At 46.4% G+C, this 15,953-nt stretch overlaps 1 protein-coding gene across 1 annotated transcript in view; it reads left to right on the top strand.

The window, feature by feature from the left end:
- The first annotated feature begins 14,469 nt into the window (after positions 1-14,469).
- The window catches only part of LOC116828079 (LITAF domain-containing protein-like), a 7,958-nt gene continuing 6,474 nt past the window's right edge, over positions 14,470-15,953 (top strand). The window contains exon 1 of the mRNA XM_032786067.1: positions 14,470-14,545. Within this exon, the coding sequence (XP_032641958.1) occupies positions 14,470-14,545 (76 nt within the window). The remainder of the gene's footprint in view (positions 14,546-15,953) is intronic.

The following is a 15,953-nucleotide window of genomic DNA, read 5'->3' as shown; positions in this document are numbered from 1 at the left end:
AATAGGATTGATCCGAGGACTGACCCTTGGGGAACACCACTAGTTACCCCTCTCCATTCTGAGAATTCACCATTAATTCCTACTCTTTGTTCCCTGTCTTTTAACCAGTTCTCAGTCCATGAAAGGACCTTCCCTTTTATCCCATGACAGCTTAATTTACATAAGAGCCTTTGAGGGACCTTGTCAAAGGCTTTCTGGAAAGCTAAGTATACTATGTCCACTGGATCTCCCTTGTCCACATGTTTGTTGACCCCTTCAAAAAACGAATAGATTAGTAAGACATGATTTCCCTTTACAGAAACCATGTTGACTATTGCTCAACAGTTTATGTTTTTCTGTCTGTCTGACAATTTTATTCTTAACTATTATTTCGACTAATTTGCCTGGTACCGATGTTAGACTTACCAGTCTGTAATTGCCAGGATCACCTCTAGAGCCCTTTTCAAATATTGGTGTTACATTAGCTAACTTCCAGTCAAAGGCTGTGATCCACCACAACTCCCAGACCCTTCTCAGAAGTGCTGCTGCCAGGCCAGATACCCCCTATTCTGTATTTGTGCATTTGGTTTTTCTTCCCTCACTGTAGCATCTTACATTTGTCTTAGTTGAAGTTCATTTTGTTGTCTATAGCCCAATTCTCCAATTTATCAAGATCCCTCTGAATTTTAGCTCTCTCCTCGAAAGTTTTGGCAACTCCCCCCCAGCTTTGTGTCATCAGCAAATCTGATCAGTATGCTCCTTATTGCTATATCCAGGTCATTAATAAAGATGTTAAACAACATTGGACCCAGAACGGATCCCTGTGGAACCCCACTTGAGACCTCCTTCCAGTCTGACATTCCATTAATAGTTACTTGTTGTTTGCAGTTGTTTAGCTAATTATATATCCAGTCCACTTAAATGGCAGTTCTACCGAGCCCGCATTTCTCCAGATTACTTATGAGAATACCATGTGAGACTATATCAAAAGCCTTGCTAAAGTCCATGTCTATGATGTTCACATTTTCCCCTATCCATCAAGCTAGTTACCCTGTCAAAGAGGGAAATCAAAATGGCTTGGCATGACTTATTCTTAGCAAATCCATGCTGGCTGCTAGTGATTACCTCTTCAACCCCAAAGTGTTTGCAAATGGAATGTTTTATACATTGCTGTAGTAGCTTCCCAGGTATGGAGGTCAGGCTGACTGATCTGTAGTTCCCCAGCTCCTCCTTTCCCCCCTTTTTAAAGATGGGCACTTCATTAGCCCTTCTGGGACCTCTCCTGTCATTCATAATAAATTCTTTGATAAAAGAAAAGATCTGTTATTACAAAATCCTAGAAAATGAAGATCCTTAATTTTCAGGAAGCAGGAAAATATCCTAGGGTGAGGGAGACCTCTTGTCATTAGTCTGAATGGCAAGAAGTATTTACATGTGAAATGTTCTCATTTGATAGTCTTACGTCAGAAGATAGGTATGTACAGCACAAACACTAATGGTCCCCAGTAGCTCATAGACTGGCAATTTCAGGATAAGAGGGGTGAATAACTGTGTTCAGCATTGGTGTCTAACTGATGCCAAGATCAGATGATCAGTTCTTCAGATTGTTTCTTAATGTTTAAGAGAAGAATATGTGAAACTTGCTTGGGTCTCTTTGCCTCTCCTCCTGAACCCAGATTCTTTCCATCTTCGAGCCAGATTCACTGAAGCTGTAGTGCATAGAGCTATACATTATGCCTCTTTATTCACTATACAGGGCCTCTACACCCCAGCTGGGATGAGGCCCAGGGAGAACAGACAGTGGTACCCCCGAGCCAGATTCACTGAAGCTGTAGTGCATAGAGCTATACATTATGCCTCTTTATTCACTATACAGGGCCTCTACACCCCAGATGGTATGAGGCCCAGGGAGAACAGACAGTGGTACCCCCAAGTTGAGCTAGTCAGAGATTTTTCAGATGAAACTTAATTTCATCAGAAAATGCGGATTTCCTGAAGCAAAAGTGTTTCATTGAATTGAATACAGCCGCAACAAAAGTTTGGTTGAAATGCAGGCAGGTTTCCATTCCCTGGTCCCCAGCTCTGTGGCATAGAGCCTGGCAGCCAAGGTCGTTGGGGAGAGGTTATAACAAAGCTCTCATGAAGACAGCAGGTGAGAACTGGTTTATATGAGTTTATAGGTTAGTCCCAATGCTAACGAAATGACACCATTTCGCTTCTCAGAAATGGCAATAGAGACTATCCCAAGAGTTGCTGTGGGGTTTTTAAACCACTAAGAAGGGATTTTCTTCCTTAATTTCCCTTTGTTAATGTTGCAAACAGAGAAAAAAACCCACCTGATTGAAAATGGAGGGGGGCCTTCGCCACGTTAGCAAATGGTGGATCCGAGGTATCCCAGCTGAGGCGGCGGCAGAGGTACCTCAGGGCTGCACTCACTGCTGCTACGTGTATGGAGATGGGAAGTTTGGCCTTAATATTTTTTATTTTAAGGAGTTTTTTTTATATTGTGTAGCCCTGGTGCCAGGCGATGGCCTAGGAACGGAACAGCAAAAGTCCTTTCCCCTGAGTAGGTCCGGCATTGGCAGAGGCAATGCCTGCTTCTCTTGCACAGCTGTACCCAAGGGTCTCAGTGCTGTCCTGACATCACTACCACCATTAGGGCTTTTGGTCTCCATCTGAGCCTCGCACAGAAGGGATAATTCAGCCTCTGTCCGCGTGGTCTCATGTCCATGGGAGCGAAAAGTCCGCCCAGGAGGAGACAGCAGTGACTGTAAGAGCCACCACTTCCCATCAATCAGGGAGGGCTGGAGCATGTCAGTGCAGCTAAGGCTGAGGGTAGTGCTGGCCACACAAAGTGCGTGACCAGGCTACCTGGGGAGGAAATGCTGATTGAGCTCATCCCTCAGGATGCTCCTACTGGAGGTTGCTAGGATTCTAAAGCCTAAAGCTGCTTCTCCTCCCCTGGAGGCTCTCAGGGGTATCATTGCTTTCCCCATGGCTCCTCCCTGTTGGGCATGGCCTGGCAGAGAGGCACAATTTACATCTCGCTGCACTCTCATGTCAGTGAAAGAGAGGGATGCAGCTGGGCTGAGCAGAGGTAGAAAGAGCCAATCTCCCTCAGCTCTGCAGTATGAAGAAACAACCTGAAGACTAAGTGGCCTTGTCTTGGCATCAGGCAGAGCTAGGCACTCAGCATGGCAGAGCCAGTCATGGATTTACCTTTTTAAAATGCAGGTTTTAAAAACCCACGTGGAATGAAAACTGCGACGCCTGCACTACATCCACCAGGATACTTTCCTGTGCTGCTCCAGTGGTTCAAAGCAGCTAGAAACTTGATTCATGGGGCCACTTGAGGGCTCCCCCAGCATAAGGGAAACCTCAGATCGCACAGAGCTGTCATAGTAGTTCTTATTCTGGCCTCGCAGTGTCAGGGCGTGGCTGAGAAAAGGAGGCCAGGGTGGGTCATCCCTATGCCTGGCTAATCCTTAGATGCTGTAAAAGCCTCATTGGAACTGTGAGCAGCCAGTGCCAGATAGAAAATCTTCCACTTGCTTGTAGCTAAAACTGGCATAGGCTCAGGATCAGGAGAACATTAACATGGCTTTAAGCCACCTTTATTCTGCCCTAGGTTTGCCAACTTTCTAACTGAACAAAACCGAACACCCTTGCTCCACCTCCTGTCCTGCCCCTTCCTTGAGGCCCTGCTCCCACTCACTCCATCCCCACACCCCCACTCACTTTCACCAGACTAGGAGAGGGGGTTGGGTGCGGGGAGGGGGCTCTGGGATGGGAGTGTGGGCTCCACGTGGGGCCAGAAATGAGGGGTTCAGGGTAGGAAGGGGGATCCAGGCTGGAGCTAAGGGATTCAGAGTGCAGAAGGGGGTGTGGACTCTGGCTGGGGTCTCTGGAGTGGGACCAGGGATAAGGGGTTTGGGGTGAAGGGGATTCTGGGCTGAGGTATGAGGTTGGGGTGTGGGCTCTGGGGTGGGGCCATGGATGAGGGGTTTGGGGTACAGGAAGGGGCTCAGGGCTGGGGCAGGGGGTTGAAGTGTGAGATGGGGTTAGGGGTGCAGGGTCCCAGTAGTGCTTATCATGGCTCCCAGGAAGTGGCCGCCAGGTCCTTGCAGCCCCTAGGCACATGTGCAGCCAGGGAGGCTCTGCATGCTGCCCTCACAGTCTCAGGCGCCACCCCCAAAGGTACCACTGGTTGCAGTTCCCAGCCAATGGGAGCTGTGGAGCCAGCACTAAGGGTAGGGGCAACACGCAGAGCCTCCCTCACCTCCTATGTGCCCAGGGGCCACCAGAACCTGGCAGCCACTTCATGGAGCCGTGCAGAGCTAGGGCCTTGTCTTAGCCCCAGGCCCCTACTGCCCGAACTTTTAATGGCCTGGCCAACAGTGCCAACTGGAGCTGTCAGGGTCCCTTTTTGACCAGGCATTCCAGTTGAAAGCTAGATACCTGGCAACCCTATCTGCCCCCTCCACCCCAGCCTTGTGCTGACAGGAGAACCTAGTCTTCTCTTTTTAGAATGACAATTTGGGAGGGAGTCAGTCCCGCTTCACATCTAGGGTCCAGTTCTGCAAACCTTTTAGAATAAGTCCTTGAATGGGATGCCTTGCATGGGTACAGTTACTTCCATGAGTGCATGTTTGCAGGATCAGGCTCCCAGTTCACATATAGAAGTACAACAGTTGTGTGTGCAAGCCTGATAACAATGCGACCAGTCAGGCAGGTGCACAATCCTGTTAAACTCACAATTTAAAGAAAACTTGTGGGTTTTTGCCAATATTTAGAATGTTACGGAGGAGGCAGAGATGACCTGTGCCTGTCAATAGTGGCAGGGCAGAGTCAGGGCAGCTGGCTTCAGCAGTGTTACTGAGCATGCTCAGTAGAAGCCAGACAGCAAATCTGCAGGGGTATAGGACCCTGCTTGCACCCACCATGCATCACCTCCAGGAGGAGGTAACAATCTATCCAAAAGCAAAAAAGGATTTTGAGCTCATGTGAGACAAAATTCACCACCACTTAAATCTTCAGTGCATGTTCCCTCCTGTTACTCTGATCGGAGGTCTCACACATTTTTTATGGTCCAGTCCAACTCACATTGAAGCCAATAGGACTCATCCTTGATGTGGATCATCCAATACAGGGTGAGGGAAAGTTCCAATGGAATCCCTGATGGCATGGCAGGAGCTCAACAGTTCTTGGATAGACTCTCAGTGTCCAGATGAAGGCATTTTGGGCCCAGTCCTGCTCCCAGATCAATACGAAAATTTCCCCATTGACTTCAACAGGAGAATAATGGATTCCTTTGGTGGCAAAGCAGCTGCTGGTCAGCACTGAGTGCTTGAAATAACCTTATTATTGGCCAGTGAAGCAACACAATCAGCCCCATGGAGCTGGCTGAATGGTTTGTTGCTAAAATAATGTTAGATGCTAATATACAACTTTATTGAATTATCAGCTTGGTCCTATTTCCCTACACTGTTCAGACGGGGAAGCTGCTGGCCAGCCACTTGAAACAGGTTTGAAGATGAGGGCTACTTCAGGACTGGCCTTCATTTTGAAGTTAGGATTCAGGAGGTAGAAATGGGCTATTTCTATCTTTGTGCTTTTTCCAGTAGGATCCTGTATGTGAAGTATTGCTGCCCTGAGCTTATCCACAGAGCCTCAAAAGGTAGTTAGACACCTAAATATCATAGAGGATCTGGGTCTAGGCTCCTATCCACATCATGTTTAAGTTACTTTTAAAGTCCCACTTCTGCCCTGTTGCCTGCAATGACTCTGGCTGACATGTTTTGGTTTTTTTAATTCCCTCTTTGTTGCTCTTTGTCTGTTCTCAGTGCAGGGATGTCAAAGTTAGACTCAGGACTCACAGTTTGTCAGACCACTCTGTTTTATTAGCACAGCGCTCTGCTAATACACCTAGATAATGTGAGCACCATACAAGACACAAACTATCTTATTTATACAGATAAAAGGGCAGGAGTTTAGACAAAGGGACAAAGAAAGCAACAGACAGGAAAAACCACCTGTGACACAGCATGCATATTCCACGTCCTTACTGATTGGTATCGATCTAAGGCTAATACTTTTCCAATTGCCCTTAAACGGTGCAATTGTTCTATGCTAATGTCTGTGTTCCTGACACCTGGATTGCAACATTCCAACAATTTTGCTTAAAGGTGCAGACAACATTTCTTTAATCCATTCTTATTTTTACAATATAATTAATTCTACTTTCACAGGGACCATCCCTTCCTCAATGTCTGGAAAGCACTCAGCACATGGCGAGTGCTACCATAAACACACAAACTGCCAGTTATTGACAGTGTCACTAACCTGGGGCTGGTAAACATGTACCACCTTTCACTCAACAGCTAGGAGGACTGTGCTGCTTCAGTACAAAGCAATAGATGCACCCAACATTCCTTGGGCCACATTGCATGGTGGCAATGTGGTGGGACAGTCTTTAAAGTCTGCAGAATTACAAAGATATAATGTATGCAGCAGAGAGTGATGATAGCTAGAGGAGGGACAATGAGTTCGCAGTAGCAGGAGAGCAAGGACAAAGTACCAGAAGTTGGTAGTGCCCCCTCCCCACAACAGTGTTGTTCTTGGGACAGAGCTGCTGGAAGGCTTTTTTGAATTTCTGCATGTGCACGAGTGCCACAGATTCCTGGCTGTAATTTCTGTGGGGGAGCTGCTATACTCAAACATGCTCTGCGAGCTCAGCCTTCCAAGATACCAGGAGTACATGGAGCACCTTAGAGACTAACATATTTATTAATTATATAAATTTGTTAGTCTCCAAGGTGCCTCACGTCCTCCTGTTCTTTTTGCGGATACAGACTAACATGGCTGCTACTCAAACAAGATACCAGGGTCGCCAATGGGCTACACTCACTCTCCCTCAAACAGCTATGCCAGTTTTTCTCCTCATTCCCCTATTAGCTCGTTTACAGCCTGATCCAGCTCTCACTGAAGTCAATGGGAAATCTCATAGGGCTCAGTGAGAGTTGGATCAGGGCGTGAAAGCTTAACTCAGGGCTCTCCAAGGCTCCCTCTGTCGCTCTGTCCAGTCCACGCTGCTATAGCCTGATTCTCCCTCTCCTTTATGAGGCAGCATAGTGCAGCCCCAGGGCTACAAACAAGCCGGGATAGGGAGGGAAGAGATCTACCCCTTGTCAGTAAGTTTACACACCCTCTCTCTCTTTTATAGGTGCTGATTTTTATTTTTCCCAGTGAGTACCCCACCTTGCCTCCGCCCCAAGGACCGGCCCCTTCCCCCAGAGCCCCACACTTGCTCTGCCTCTTCCTGTCCCTGCTCTGCCCCTCACCCAAATCCCACCTGCTGTTCCCTTGCTTCTCTCAGCCCCTTCCCCCAGTGCCCCCCTGCCCGCCACTGGCTCCTCTCTGCCCTCCCCTAGAACCTCCCACCAGCTGCTGAACGCTGATCGGCAGCCAGCCCTGGGGCCCCACCCAACAGCTGTAGCTGGTGAGTGCTGAGCAGCCCCTGCTTTTTTCCATGGATGCTTGAACCCTGGAGCACCCATGGAGTCAGCGCCTATGCTCTCTCTGAAGCCCTTGCTGTAGCCTCCTGCACAGAGATAGGTTTTTGCTAACAGGAAACAATTCCCACAAACACACATGTGATTACTGTGATTCCTGGGAGCAGTCCCACTGAGCTCCACTGGAAATCCTACCCAAAGCCTGGCATCTTACACCAAGAAGAAACCCAAACAGTTAAAGATAAGAAAACAGCCCGCACATTTTTAAGTCTCTCAGTCCGAAAGCAGCGTCACTAGAAATATCCATCAGCAGCTCCAGGTACGTTAATCTACTTAGGAAAAGCAGCAACAAAACAAAAATAAAACATTGAGGCAGAAGAAACATTATCCAGACACCAGTAAATACAGTTGGAGTTTATTGTATCTCTCCTTCCTCTTTCCAAATACCAGTCGACATGGGGAACACATTACCGAGAGCAATGGCTCTTTAATCTAGCAGTAAAAACATAACAAGATCCAATAGCTGGAAGCTGAAGTTAGACAAATTCAGGGTGGATACAAGACCAGATTTCTAACAATGAGGGTAATGAGCCATCGGAACAATTCACCTAAGGATCAGCCAGCACTTGGAGTCGCTAAAGACTGAAAACAGGGGCCATGGTGCTTACATGCCTGTGTGTGTGGAGACTGACATGACTCCTACATAACAGCTCCTGTTTGTGCGCCTGGACAACAGCTATTTAACACTCAGGCAGACCAGGGCAAAAAGGGGGCAGTGAGGCTTTGGCAGGGAGTTTGCTGACGCAGCAACTCCTCACGTCAGATTGCCTGGAAACAGTTCCCCAGAAGATAAAAGCTGCTCCCTGGCACAATGGAGAAAGAATGAACCTTTCCTCACAATCTGCTCTCCTTTCCAGGGGCTCGGGGGCTTGTAATTCACACCTCCCCTGTGCCAAGATTTCTGAATCAGCCTTGCTGGACTTCTGCCTCAGGGTCGTTTTGTTTTTAGATCTTGTAGAAGGAAGTTTGAAGGTCATTTTTCCAAGTGAAAATAAACTGGGAAAACTTCCAAGTCCCTTAAGAATTGTGCTGCCGAGACAATCCGCTCCCGGGTAGAAGAGGTGAGCATTTGCCTTGGAGGCTCCAGGAGGACAGATTCTATGAAGAGAATAGCTTGCACAACCCCAGAGGAGCCACATCTGGGTACTGCCGACAAACCGAAGCCGGAATCCTGACACTTGTCCCATGCGTGGGGCTCCCCGCCCCTGCACACAGTTCTGTGGACTCCGAATGGATTCTTGGCAGAGGTGTCCAGGTTTTTTCCCCACTTTGAACTTTAGCGTCCAAAAAGTGGGGACCTGCATGGACCCTTCTAAGCTTAATTCCTCGCTTAGATCTGATAATGCTGCCACCAGCCAAAAATATAGTGTTTGGCACACTTCCTGTTCCCCCAAAACCTTCCCTGGGGAACCCAAGACCCAAACCCCTTGGGTCTTAAAACAAGGAGAAGTAAACCATCCCCCCTCGTTTCCCCCCGCCCCCGACTTTCCCCTCCCTGGGTTGCCTTGGGAAGCTATACAGATCCAAACTCCTTGGATCTTAAAACAAAGAGCAATTAAACATTCCCTTCCTCCTTTCCCCCCCACCAATCCCTGGTGAGTTCAGACTCAATCCCTTTGGGTCTTAAAACAAGGGGAAAAATTACTCAGGTTCTTAAAAAAGAAAGCTTTTAATAAAAGAAAGAAAAAGTAAAAAATTATCTCTGTAAAATCAGGATATAAAATGCTTTACAGGGTATTCAGAGTCATATAGCCTAGAGGGACTCCCCCCCACACCCTTAGCCTGAGATTTAAAGTTACAGCAAACAGAGGTAAAAATTCTTCCGGCAAAAGACAAATTTACAAGTTAAGAAAACAAACATAAGACTAATCTGCCTTTTCTGGCTAGTACTTGCTATTTTGAAACATGAGAGACTGATTCAGAAAGATTGGAGAAAACCTGGGTGTACATCTGGTCCCTCTTAGCCCCAAGAGCGAACAACAAACAAAACAAAGAGCACAAACAAAGACTTTCCTCCACCAAGATTTGAAAGTATCTTGGCCCCCCATTGGTCCTCTGGTCAGGTGTCAGCCAGGTTCACTAAGCTTTTTAACCCTTTACAGGTAAAAGAGATATTAACCCTTAACCATCTGTTTATGACAAGGGGGTTGCCAGAATTGGACCCAAATTGGCAGAAATTTTGCTAGAGCAGCTACACCCATGAGATTTCCATCGTTTCTCCCAAGCCTCATCAACTCCCCAGCCCCAAGGCCCCCACAGACCACAGCCATTTTTTGGGAGGGAGCCCACAGGATTCTGCTCCATTTCTGCTTTCTTTAGGGGGCTGCCATATGGTACTTCCACTTCTACTTTCTCCTGAGGAGGGCACCAGCTCAGTTGGCTGCTCCTCCTAATCCAGTGCTGACCCCACACCTTCCTCCCCACCCATTAGCATGGAGTCGGGCAGTTCCCCTGGGGCAGGTGGAGCTGGTGAAAAGGCTACATTTTTACCTTGTAGAAGTGATGCTTAGCTTTGTCTGGGGATTGGATTCTGACAGAGCACCCAGGATTGAGCCTAGCCATGTGAAGGCAGTGCAGCTGGTGAGCGTGATAGGTATGGCCTGGCATTACATAGGTACAGAAATAAGTGGGGTTGTTTAACTAGACAGAGCCTGGAGGCTGGCTGTCTGCACATGACTCCTGCTGGCACTTTTTAACTCCCAAAGTGATGCCATGAAGCTGACAGGGGAATTACACCCCCACCCCCATTATCCCAACCCAGTTGGGCCCAGCCACATCCCTTATAAATAGAGCTGGTCAGGAATTTTTCAACAAAGTGCTTTGCTTTGTTGTTGAAAAATGCAGATTTGTCAAAACCAAAAATTTTTGTCGAGAAGAGTCAGCTCTGGCAAATTTCTTGACTGGAAAAATTTTGAAAAAGGGTTTGAAGTTGTCAAAATGTCCTGTTTTGACATTTTTCAAGGAAAAAAAATTGGTTTTCTGTAACTGTTTTTTCCCAGTTTTTAGCTAATTATAGCAGTGGTCTCAACTAGGGGTACGCAGAGATCTTCCAAAGGGCACATCAAGTCATCTAGATATTTGTCAAGTTTACAACAGGCTACATAAAAGACATTAGTGAAGTCAGTGCAAACTAAAATTTCATAAAGAGAATGACTTGTTTTTACTGCTCTATACACTATAAAGTGAAATATAAGTACCGTATTTGTATTCCAATTGATTTGTTTTATAATTGTATGGTAAAAAGTAGAAAATAGGCATTTTTTCAGTAACAGTTTGCTGGGACACTTTTGTATTTTTGTCCTATTTTGTAAGCAAGTAGTTTTGAAGTGCAGTGAAAATTGGAGTACACAAGACAAATCTGACTCCTGAAAGGGCTACTGTAGTCTGGAAAAGTTGAGCCACTGAATTATAGCACAACTATTAAATAATGATCAAAATCAAAACAAAATATTTTAATTGACCTTAATGAAAAATTGTGTCAATTCAGGAATATTTTCAAAATTTTGATTTTTCAGCCTATTCAGGATGGGAAAAAAAATTTCAAAATCTAAAAATAAACGTTTATGGGATGGGAAAGCCACTTTCCATCCATCTCTGTTTATGAACCAGGGCCCAGCTGTCCTTTCAGTTCTCCTGGCTCATTTCTTCTTAGATGGCTCCTCACAACATGGCCAGTTGTTAACCGCTATCCAACTGTGTAACAGCAATGACACACTGCAAGCAGCATCAATTCAGGGCAACTATTGCACTTGGGCAGCTGAAATCGTCTAGCCTTCAGCTTTTGTACCCGTTGGCTCTAGTGGATTCAGTATCGGATTGGAATCCAAGGGAACCTGAGTTCTCAGTTTGGCTCTTCCACCGACTCACAGGATAAGTCACTTACCTGCTCTCTGCCTCAGTTTCCACATGCACGTAATTGGGATAATTATACCAGCCTCCCTCACAGGGTGGGGTGAGGATTAGTCAGTATTTGTTTGCATAGATACCTGAACACACAGCGCTCTCACTATGTACTAAGCATTGTGATTGGTTATTACTACCCCCTCTGTGTGATCGTCGCCCGTAAAATTTGGCTGAGCACATGACATGAGTGTCATACCTTGATATTATGCACCAGTGGGCATTCATTGCAGCCATACAGGAACAGAGGTGATGCTAACACTTAGGAAAACTTTTCTTGCACATGAAGTAGCAATAGGAAGTCTCTAGCCACAACCATCCAGTCTGGAATGCACCTCAACAACCATGAGTGAAGGGTGTTGGCTAATGATGTCCACCTATGCTACAGCTAGATACACTGACATCTAATTTCCAAGTGCAGGTAAATTCCAGGCTGAGTTTTGTCCCCTCCTTACCCCCTTCCCCTGATTGTGGCAATATTCCTTAGTGCAGCGGTCCCCAACACGGTGCCTGTGGGCACCATGGCACCTGCCAGGGCATTTATGCGCGCCCTCCTAGTGCCCAGCAGGGGAGAGAAGCCGCAGCCCCGCGCCTGCCGAGGACAGAGAACTCAGGCTGCAGGTGCCAGTGTTCTTGGTCCCAGGCAGGCGCAGGGCCGCAGCTTAAGCCAGAGAGAAGCTGTGGCCCTGTGCCTGTCAGGGACAGAACTCCGGGGCTGCAGGCGCCAGTGTTCTCAGTCCCAGGCAGGCACGGGGCCACAGCTTAAGCTGGAGAGAAGCCGCAGCTCTGAGCCTGCCAGGGACAGAAAACTCCAGGGCTGCAGGCCCCGGTGTTCTCTGTCCCCAGCAGGTGCGGGGCCCGCCTAGTGTCCAGCAGGGGTGAGAAGCCGGGGCCTCGCACCTGCTGGAGACAGAGTACTCCGAGGCTGCGGGCACTAGTGTTCTCTGTCCTTGCGGCTTCTCTCTTCTCTCTGGATTCATATATTATGTAATATTAAATATGATTTTTTTGTATTATTTAATGTACAAATACAAAATAGGCCTTGAAAAATTATTGGCGCTCGCCACACTCCTGAAAACATGAATGTGCTACTGGTCACAAAAAATTTGGGGACCACTGCCTTAGTGTAAGCTCTGGAGGCAGCTCCTGCTTACATTTAAATCAATGGCAAGACTCCCAGACTAGATAGTGCCACACCTGCTGTAGTTAAAGTCTATTATATTGCAAATGGAACACACTTCGGCTCCAGAATTCCATACACATCAAAAGTGGCTTAGGTAGGCCAAGTCATTGGGGCAACCGATTACTAGATCCATTGCACGCCCGGGAGGGGTCTTGCTACTGCTGACCTAGCTTTGTCGTTTTGGCAAGAAAGGATAGTCTAGTGATTACATCACTGGGCTGGGGCCCAGGAGAGCTAGGGTCAGTTCATCTCTGCCACAGACTCCATGTGTGACCGTTGGCAAGTCACTTAATCATAGAATGCCTCAGCTCTCGATTTATGTATCAGGGATAGTAGTATTTCCCTACCTGACCAGGACGTTAAGGTAAAGTAATTGTTTCAGAGCTGCTCAGACTATGGCGATAAGGGCCAGATACATAAATAGATATTTTGTATGCTGAAGAAAGCTACTTTTTTCCAACAGCAAATTTCCAAAGCTTGCAAGAAGTGCTCATCACTTGGTCCAATGGAAAACATTAAATTGATTAATGTAATAATGCAGCATGTTGGGTCTAACTGCTCACTGTGAAAAAGAACTGAAAATTTGCACAGCGATAGGGAACTGTTCTAGAGCCAGAAGAATCTATTACAATCACCTCTTAGTCCAAGCTCCTGCACAGAACAGGACAGGGATTTCACCCAGTGATTGCTGCCATTAGCCCAACAACGGCATCCTTAAAACAAAAAAACAAAACAAGACAGACATCCAACCACGAGTTAAAGAATCCAAATGATGAAGAATTAACCACATCCCTTGGTAATTTGTTCCAGTGAATAATTACACCCACAGTTAAAAACGTGCACCTTAAATTAACCCTCTCGAAAGGGCTGATAGTTCAACACAACATTTGCTGAGAAGGAAAACTTTTTATTCCAGTGACACATTAGATTTTCTTCTAGGTTTTGACAAGCAACAGCTCAGTGGATTTTTGAAAGTAACATGCTATGGGGAGGTTTTGTTTTAGTTAACACAAAAAATCTCAGTTATTTCTCTCTCCCTTTTATCTTTTCAGCAAATGACATTAGAAGTGATTTCAGAGAGAATTTCCTCGCTTATCAAATGAGCAGCCCTAATGACACAGCTTCGCTCCATGAAATTTCCAATAAGAACTCTATAACTAATACTAGTTGTAATCCATCCACATTCTAAAGAAACCCAATATTGAACAGGAACACAGTGTATTTCTTCCTTAGAATTTAGAAGTTGGAATGTACATACTTGATCACAACTCATTTGATGAATCAGACTCAGTTTCATTGCAGAGTTAATGAAAACAAACAGCTCTTTATTATAAATAATGAGAGAGTTTCCCTCCGAGAACACTTTACAAACATTCAGTGATTAACTCTGACACCATCCCTGTGAGGTAGGTAAGTGCATATTGTTCTTATTTTACAGATGGGGAAACAGAGGCAGAGAGATTAGGTGGCTGGGCCCATGCTACATGGTTATAAGTGTCATAATGGGGATTAGAACTCAGGCATTGCTAGCACCCAGCCCTGTGCTCTGAGCATACAACCTTGCCTGTTTTGTCACAGCATAGGCTCCAAAATTCTTCTTAAAATTAAGAGTGTATTGTCTCCATCATCATCATCAAATATAATGGAAGCTTAGTGGAGTTTCTCATATACAGAAAGGACACTCTAGTCTTTTATCTCAGTGCAAGTTCAAAGAGCCAGGACTGTGAATTCTGGGAGCAGCTTTACCACGGAAAGTCCTTAACTGAGCACTGAGGGCTGACTGTCACTTGTGATTGAATTTTCCTTTGTGCTACCATTTCTAGGCAAACTGGAGAGATGCCTTGCGAGAAGAGAGAGGTAATGATTCCTATGACCGTGTTTGAAACTAACCCAGAGCCCTATGCACCAAAAGGTAGGTGGGCTTGGTTGTGGAAGTTTCAGAAAGTGTTCTTGATTAGCAGTTTTGCTGCTGGATTGTATACCTTGGAATAATACACCCTCAGTGCTGCCTCAGAGAGAAGGCATTCACTCTTGAAGTGCTGTCTTTTCAATGTAATGGTTGTCAGGAGAGGCCAGCAGCAAAGGAAATGAGGATTAACTGGAGACCCCCAGGGGCTTCAGTACTGGGTCCTTGTGTGGCATCTTTCTGGCAAACTGTGCACCTATCATAGGAACATAGACATATGGGGTATTATGTATCCCATAGGCCTCTACACTGGAGCATAATACATAGGGTCCTGAGTTGGGGCAGGAGCAGAGAAGGCTGGAAGGCCAGACAGGGACATTAATAACAGACATTACTGCACAGCAAGCTAGTGCATTGTAGATTCACACCCTGTCTTGCTGCACAGTAAAGTCCTGTGTAGGTAAGTCCTAAGTCCCTGCTTAGCTGTAAGTGTATGAAGAGGGAGTGGTGAGGGAGCTGGATAGATCAGGTTTGGTTTTACTCAGAAGACATAGTTTGCTGAAGCTCCCTTCTACTTTTCTGTCCCCTCCATAGTTGGAAAATGCTTCATGCTTTCCTCCAACACGTTGTGCTTATCAACAAAGCCAAAAAGCCCTTTAGATCACATCCTTATTCTGCTGGTCTCGTCACTGTTATGGCACGATCAACATAGGCACAGCTCACTTCAGAATCCGTAGCCCCTGTAAGCTCTTTCCACAGCTTAACACCATTCTGCCAATCAGGGACTTGAACTCCCCTCTCACACGAGGATATGGAGGATTCTGGCAGTAGGTTCAGTGACATTTTCTAGCATCATTCCTATCATCAAAGCGCGGGCTGTTGAGCGGCTGATTCAGCACTGGGTAGCCACAGAAGGGGTGCAGGACACTTATAAGAAAATTGAATCACAACCTTAGGCCTGGTCTACACTACGCGTTTAAACTGATTTTAGCAGCATTAAACCGATTTAACGCTGCACCCGTCCACACAACGAGGCCCTTTATATCGATATAAAGGGCCCTTTAAACTGGTTTCTGTACTCCTCCCCGACGAGAGGAGTAGCGCTGAAATCAGTATTACCATATCGGATTAGGGTTAGTTTGGCCGCAAATCGACGGTATTGGCCTCCAGGCGGTATCCCACAGTGCACCATTGTGACCGCTCTGGACAGCAATCTGAACCCGGATGCAGTGGCCAGGTAGACAGGAAAAGCCCCGCGAACTTTTGAATTTCATTTCCTGTTTGCCCAGCGTGGAGCTCTGATCAGCATGGGTGGCCATGCAGTCCCAAATCCAAAAAGGGCTCCAGCATGAACCGTACAGGAGATACTGGATCTGACCGCTGTATCGGGAGACAAATCTGTTCTATCAGAGCT

The sequence above is a fragment of the Chelonoidis abingdonii genome, chromosome 9 (genome assembly GCF_003597395.2).
Source record: "Chelonoidis abingdonii isolate Lonesome George chromosome 9, CheloAbing_2.0, whole genome shotgun sequence".
NCBI classification, from domain to species: domain Eukaryota; kingdom Metazoa; phylum Chordata; order Testudines; family Testudinidae; genus Chelonoidis; species Chelonoidis abingdonii.
Note: the sequence above shows the minus strand (reverse complement) of the source record. Positions and strands in the feature narration are given on the sequence as shown.